General features: G+C 44.8%; 1 protein-coding gene across 1 annotated transcript in view; it reads right to left on the bottom strand.

Moving 5' to 3' along the window:
• CCDC6 (coiled-coil domain containing 6) overlaps positions 1-8,099 on the bottom strand; it is a gene marked incomplete at its 5' end in the record, with an annotated part of 91,463 nt that overhangs the window by 39,867 nt on the left and 43,497 nt on the right. The window contains 1 exon segment of the mRNA XM_006035980.3: positions 4,179-4,328. Coding sequence (XP_006036042.2) covers positions 4,179-4,328 — 150 coding nt within the window.

Genomic DNA, 8,099 nt, shown 5'->3' on the forward strand with positions numbered 1-8,099 from the left:
AGGCGGCACAAGATTGCCTCTCAGCCTTCTCTTGGTGAGACTGAAGAGACCCAGGGCCCTCAATCTCTCCTCGTAGGGCTTTGCCTAACCATACGAGTGACCATCCTCTGAAGCGACTCTAGGTTGTCCACATGACTGTTGAAGCGTGGCGCCCAAAACTGGACATGGTACTCCAACTGTGGCCTGACCAATGCCGCATAAAGGGGAAGTATCACTTCCCTGGACCTGTTTAGTCATGCACCTGCTGTGCTGTGAATGCTAATGCATGATAAAGTGCGGTTAGCTTTACTGATCACTTCGTCACATTGACAACTCATGTTCATCTTGGTGTCAACAATGATTCTGAGATCCCTTTCCGCTGCTGTGCTGCTGAGAATGTCCTCCCCCAGCCTGTAAGTGTGCTGGTGATTCCTTCTCCCTAGGTGCAGCAAGCCAAACAACCATTAATCCACTTAATGTTATTCATCTTACTGGAGCAGTCATAAGGACAAAAAACTTGTTCCAACTCTCCTTCACTAGTACAACTGTGACTTGCCACTAGAGCAGGGATCAGCAACTCCCAGCACATGTGCTGAGCATGGCACGTGAGGCCATTTTGCTTGGCATGCCACTGCCAGCCTGGGCTCTAGGCAGCTGCTGCCAGCCACGAAGCCTGGGCTGCTCCCAGCAGGCGGCTGGGTGGCTGCAAGCCCCACTGCTAGCAGACCAGGCTCCATGGTTGGCAGCAGCTACCCAGAGCCTGGGCCGGTTGCAGCCAGGAGGCTGCAAACATCTGCTCCAGGCTCTGGCATTAGCTCCATAGCGACAGGTGCCTCAAAGCAGATGGTAGGGGAGGGGCCTGAGGCAGCACAACCCTGGCCTCTCCCCCACTGCTGGCACAGAGCTAATGGCAGAGCTCCGGAACCCAGCGCAGCTGTTTGTAGCCAACCTGGGCTCTGGGCAGCTGCAGCAAGCAGCAGGAAGGCTGCAAACAGCTGCACCGGGCTCCACATCCCCAGCATCAGTTCCATGCTGGCAGCAACTGCACATGCACCTCAGAGCAGACAGCGGGAGGGCTGTGCTGCCTCAGGCCCTATCCCCACCATCTGGTCCAAGGCATGCGTGCGCCTGCCGGTATGGAGCAGAGGTGGGAGTCTGGAGCTGCTGTTTGCAGCCTCCCGGCTGCAGCCGGCCCAGGCTCTGGTAGCTGTTGCCAACCCTGGAGCCCAGGCTTCTTGCAGCAGGGCTTGCAGCTGAGCCCACTTAACTCCCACCTGCTCCGAGCCCAGCCCCCCAACCGGGAAAGCACAGGGGCTCTGGCGGGAACAGGGCAATGTTGGGTCAGACTTTGTCCAGTGGCCCAGGAGCCCGGCTCCATGCATCCACACATCTGGTTCTGTGTGTTTGTCTGCCTCTGTCTGGTTCTATGCGTCTGTGTGCCCACACAAGTGTCTGGTTCTGGATGTGTGCGCGCGCGCACATGTTTTGGGCGTGTTCTGGTTCTGGATGTGTGCGCGCGCGCGCGCGCGCATGTTTTGGGCGTGCCCTGGTTCTTTGTCTCTGCGCATGTGGTTCTCTTGTGTGCGCGCGCCTGGTTCTCTCTCTGCTCTCTCTCTCTCTCCTTTTTCTCTTATTTGTCTCTTTTTTTCGCTCTCATTGCAACATGCTCAACAAAAAAGGAATACACAGCAACAAAGGCAACATTTATGATTATTAAATATACTAATACGCAGTACGTTCTGCCATGTACCCCCCGCCCTCATTTTGACTTTTTGGCATGCCGGCACTCCGGCACCTTACAAGGTAGACATTGTGGGTTTTTCGGCACTACAGCCAAAAAAATACGTTGCCTACCCCTGCACTAGAGGCTTAGTTTACTGAAACGGATACAGTGCCTCTGCAATGGAAGCAGGGCCACCAGGCTTAAACTCTGACAGCTCTGCTCTCAACATGGAGCCAATGTGTCAGTTTCAGTGAAACCAGAGAGCTCCAGGGCTGCAGCCCTGCAACTTGCTCACTCTGAGATTTGAGATGCCCAATCCCTTTTTCTCCAGAGCTCATGTGGTACCCACTGCCCTGCATCCCACTGGCTGGGGGGGCGGGAGTGCCACCTGAGCTCTGAGGGGCCTGATCCTTTTTTCTCCAGAGCTCAGGCAGCACCTGCACCCTGTGCCACTACCAGAGGTAGCAGATCCAGGACAGGCAGCAGCAGGAAAAAAAAGATAGGGCCCCTCAGAGCTCAGGCAGCATCCAGCTGGCCACAGAGAAGGAAAAAAAAAAAAAAAAAAAAAAAGAGTTGGGTCCCTCAAAGCATTCTGGGATACTGAAGGACTTCAACTTGGGCAGAAGAGCCATGGAAAGCGGCCACACAGCAATGAAACAGGAACAAAGTCAGGCAGATTGGAGATAATCCTGCCCTGGAGAGGTGAAACTCTAAGCCAAATAATAAGTGCTTTAAGCCACTTAAAATGTGTTAACATGCAGCCAGTCCAGGGGTTAAGAGTTCCAGAAGCTGCCTAAATTTACTGTGTAACAAGGCTCTATGTTTCATAGAAAAGGACAACCTTCAAAGGACATATCTGTCAAAAAAGGCTATATTCTTTTGCAGAACTGAAACCAGTGGGAGGAAGTAATATGTATACACTATACAGGAAACCTTGTCTATTTTTCACACTTAATATGCAAGATAAAGGTCAACTCACAAGTGTTAAAGTTACAAATCAGTTATTACATCTCTCCTCAAAAGTGAGAGATGTCACAGGAAATTAACCATAACAGTTTACAAACAATATATTCTTACTACCATATTTTCTTGCATTAAAAAACCACACCTTTTAGCCCCAAAACCAGTTGGGAAAAATTGGGGTACAGATTATATGCAAGATAAAGGATTAGTCGCAGATCCAGATATTAAGGAGCGGGGAAAAGAGAGAGGAGGGAAGAAGCTGAACACCAGCAACAAACTGCCGTGGCTCTGGGAACCACTGCAATCAAATACTGCCACTTGTTCCTCCACCAAAGCCCCCAAATTGCTGGACCCATGGAGAACCCTTACTCTCCAATGCACACCAAATCAGGACTTTATATGAAGTGGCTTGTGCCCAGACTCAGCACACCAGGGCTGATCCAGCCCATGGACCCAGCACTGGCATGTCAGATCAGGTCAACCCTTGTGCCCAGCCCCCAACCCTTGGTACTCCAAGATAAGGTTCTCCCTTCCTCTTCTTACGGCCTTCCAAAACTAGGGTGTGTATTACAGTTAAAGGTGTTATATGCCAGAAAAACATAGTATACAGTAGAATTATTCACGGCATAAGGCTGTTATTGAAAATAAGAGCTTTAAAATTGCGAAATTAAGCTCTTTAATGTTTAATATTAAACTACACTTGCAATTTGCATTCATTCATTCATTCTGTGACATCACACCAACCTAGTTTTGGTGTAGTTGGTGTTAGAGGAATTGAAGATTGCAAGTATCCTGCTGGAACTCACAACAAGCATCCTTCCCTCCGCAGATCTAAGAGGGCGACTAAGTGACTTGCTCAGTCACAAAATGCACGAGAGACAGGGCAGGGAATTAAATCCAACTCTCCTGCAATACAGGTTAGCACCTTAATCCCTGGGCCATCCTTCTTCGCTGATGAACTAGGGTGTGTTAAATGTAACACCAGTAAAATACATATTAAAAGTTAGTTAAAAGAAAGAGGCCATTTGTTACTAAAAATATCAATAGGTCACCCTTTAACAGATAGCAGGTAACATTTCAAATGTAAAATTCTAAATGCATGCACTTATTTTGCTAACATTTATTTTAAAGCAGTCAATTTAAAATCGTATTGTAAAATATGATTAATCTTACATTATTGACAAAAACTTTCTAGAAGTCAAAATAATGTTTAAAATGCATTTAGTTTTCACTATTTATGCTACATTTATTTTTAAATATCTCTAAATATACTCTCTCTCATTTTTAGGTTCTCAATGTGATGGCTTGATTTGCAAACTCCATAGGACTATGTTTAAATTTTTTCCTTTAAAAAAAAATATATATATATTTTGCCTTTACTAGCACATTTTGAAAAAAGCTTGAACTGACTATATCCCTTTGTTTGTAATCACGCCAACAAAAACTAAGTTTAACCTCTTAAAGCATGACCCCAGGTTTTATGGGAAGAAATAGCAGCAGAGAAATCAATTACCTGCATCAATTTTCTTGACAGCTCATTAGTGAGAAATTCCTCTTCCTTCTCATAGTTTACAGCAAGCGTCTCTTTCTCCTTCTGCAAAGCTTGAATCTTCTTAAACAGAGTATTACTGATGAACTCCTCTTCCTGCTCTGCCCTTGCTTGCTGTGAAATCAAGACATTGCAAAAGGATTAGAAGCTTCCATGTTGAAAGCAGCTTCTGCCCCTCTGTTAGAAGCTTACAATTTTAAGCAATTTTCTTCAGATCTGCCATCCCCACCCAAAAAACACTGTATATGTAGGTTAGTAAAGTCTTTTATCACTGCAACTCTATTCCAAAGTGTCAGACTATTCTCTTCTCTCTTTTCTTTGTATCAACTTTGGAAGCCATGTTAAGCATTTTTCTGAATCACTATTCTGCAAAGCTTTTTTTTCTTTAAATCAACTTAATTCCATTAAACAAAACAAACCTCAATCTAATACAAAAACAGCTTAGCCGTAAAAATCACTACAGTTCTGACTGCCATGTGCAACCTCCCGTCTTTTCTCTTACACAGACCAATTCATTTATCCCCAACTGTACATCAGGTAGATTTTTAAAATTCCTGTTATATCAAAATCATTTAGTTGTATCTCTCTCCTCCTGTAAAGTTTCAAAGCTCCACAAGGTGGCACATCTAAGGAGATCACCTTGTCCTTGAAGGTTCTAGGAACTGCTTCACGACCCCCACACACAATCAACTCCTGCCCCCACAGGCCCTTGCTCTTTCCTGCAAAGTTTAAGTGCTCCTAAATCCTCCCACCTGGCTTTAAAATTCTACAGTTCCACCATAAAGAAGTCATCTGTTTGAGGCAAACTTTAGAAGTGCATGTCTGCCACAGGCTATTCTGTACACGTAAACTTAAGTTCAGAGCTGAATAGCTCAACGGCCAAATTTCTACTTCAAAAATTAGTCAAATCACATTTTAGCAGAACTAACTGAAGCAAAAAAAGTAATTTAAGGTAAAGCTCTTTAATCAATGAGCTAAGACAACATTCAAAGAAGAAAATATCTCGTTTTTTGAATTCCTAAATACTTGCATCCTTTGCCCAAACAGAGGAAAAAAAAAACCTTTATGTGCTGCATGTTGATCCAAGGTAGAATCACATCAAATATTTTCAGTTTAGCAAAACATGTGAAAAAGTTAAACGCAAGATTCAGAAGTGTAATGGAAGCTAGCCTGAAACTTCACTGTGCCTCCATAACAATCTTTCCACCAAAACCTGGCAGTACCTACAACATAATTCACCTCTACTACAGTTTCACCAGAAAATGTCCTACAAAAACTTGATATATTATAAATCACTTACCTACTAGGCCAGGGGTTTTCAACCTTTTTTAACAATTGTACCCCTTCTATCGGTCTCAAAGTTTCAGCTCATGTACCCCTTTATATTTTTTTCTTGTTTTTAATGTTACCAATGATGTTATATATAAGGCAGGCTTCACTAATTAACATTAAATTCATTATTAATATATGCATTAAATATATACACATCATAGTTATGCCACAACAATTTGGGCCTAGGAGGGGGGAGCAGATTGAGACCCTCGCAGTGAGGGGGGGAGTAGGGCTGGGGCAGGGCAAGTGCTGCCCAGTCGGGGCAAGAAGCAGGACAGAGCTGTGAGCGAGCGGCTTGTCCAGGCAGCACAGTGGGTGGTGGGCACTTCCGCCACTGCACGCACCCTGGGAGGGTTTCGGGGCTGGGGTGCGTGCCCTAAATCTGCGTGCAAGGTGAAGGCAGGCTGCTGCTGCATGCTGGGGCCAGGGAGGCACCGGGCTCTTTCTGGAGGGGGGGTTGGGCCAGGGCTGGACTCAGGGCTGGTGGTGGTAGCACTGGGAGGGAGGCTATAGTGGGGAGAGCTGCAGCCACCCCAAAATTCACCTTAGCCCCCACTCCCAGCGCCTCCACCACTCTCCTTGAGCACAGCCCTGACCCAACCCCCTGCTGAGAGGAGCCCGGTGCTGCCCTGGCCCCAGCCTGCAGCAACAGCTCACCCTCACCCCGTGGACAGATCTGGGGGTACAAGTCCCCATGCCTTCCTGGGGTAGTGCAGCAGTGGGAGCCAGCCCCCAGGATGAGCCGCTCGCAGCTCCATCCCCTGCTCTGCCCCGACTCTGTAGCACCTGCCTCTGCCCAGCCCCACTCCCTGCCTCATCACAGGGGCCTCAAATTTGACCCCCCTACCATGCCCCTTTCCTCACAACAGACTTACCAGCTGAACCCAGCTGCTCTCCATGCTGTAGGGCTGTATGCCAGGCTGCCTGCATGCTGCACTGTGGCTGCACGCATACATAGGGAATTTATATCGGCCACATCATCCAAAAAAGGCCAATTGCCGATACTGTCACTTTTCCTTATATGGGACCAATGTATCGGTGCTGATCCAAATATGGGACCAATGTATTGCTGCACCTCTAGTAATTTTTTCTTATTTGTTCTGTGTACCCCTGGTTGACAACCACTGCACTAGGCAGAAAGCTACACCTACCACTGGTGTGAAGGGATGCCATGTTTATAATCTGTACAGAACACTGTTCCTAGTTCCTGTACTCCTTTAAAATGTAGTAGCATCTCTAAGGGTGTCAACCCATGACACCGTTTATACCAGTGCAATGTGCATAGGTTTATATACTGATATAAATTACACCAGCATCCAAAGCAAGCAGACAACCAGCTCCTCTACTGCAGCTGCCTGCAGTCAGTTATTATATACCTCACCACCCTCAGGCAGGGAAACTGGTAATAACCTGCATGCATAAAGCAAATGGCTATCTTTAGGCATTGACTAAGCCTGTAGTCAAGTAACTAACCTATCAAAAACCTGGGGGAAAAATGGTGTGGTAGATTCAGGTATACAGTTGAAATATAAACATTTTCATTTGCAATGTCACCTAAGTGTTGTAATTGAGCAAGACCCAGAATCCCTATCATTGGTAATAATTTAAGAATGTCACACCAGCAAATTATCCTAATTATCTATATGAAAGTCAACAAGCTCTTGCTACAAATGCCATATTAAATCATTAGATTATACTTTAAGAGTCAAATGCAAGAGACTGTACTGACATTTTAATTATGTTATTTATCAGGGAAATTTTCAAAATAAATTTAATATAAGACGCACATTCAGAACCCAATATGTTTAATTTGGGCACAGTGAATTTCAGAATGGTGAGCACTCACTCACTCACTCACGCTAATAAACCCACTCCTTTTGCTGTCAGTAATACAAACCATTTCTGCTATTTTTCAATTTTTGAAAGACATAAAAATGCAAATCTAGATCATGAGCATCTTAAAAGGTTTAGAAGTAAACATAGAAGCACTTTACCCTAAATAAAGGGACCAAATATTTAGCCCATACAAGTGACAAAACAGCTATAATTCAAAGCAGTGAGAGTAAAAGTGCAAGTTAACAGCAATTTATCTTACAACAATGGATGCAGATTTAAATTACTTAAAGGAATTTGACGTGCGCCAACTTTGAAACTGGAGAAAAATCAAGCCAATACTATTATAATAGATGATAAAATAATTATGCCTTACCATCCATTTTCTATGCCCATACCCTCCCTTTCTTCCAGAAATTATCCCATTATCTTTAAAACTGGCACAAGAAAATTAATAATGCTTTTAGAAACCCAACCTCAATTTTTGTCACATTAAAATATTTGCCTTAATCCTGGCTAAAATCTTGGAGAAACCTTGCAATCTGAAACCTTGGAATCTAATGCATTTTCACCACCAGGATACAAACCAAACACTCAACCCATAAGCAAATGTATGCTGTACACTGCAGCAATAAGTCAACACCTTCTTCAAGGACTAAAAAGTCCACAAAATTATGATAACGTAGCCTTTTAATCACCTAAAATTCCATTTTAGTGCTT

Source organism: Alligator sinensis, unplaced genomic scaffold, assembly GCF_000455745.1.
Source record: "Alligator sinensis unplaced genomic scaffold, ASM45574v1 scaffold384_1, whole genome shotgun sequence".
NCBI lineage: Eukaryota > Metazoa > Chordata > Crocodylia > Alligatoridae > Alligator > Alligator sinensis.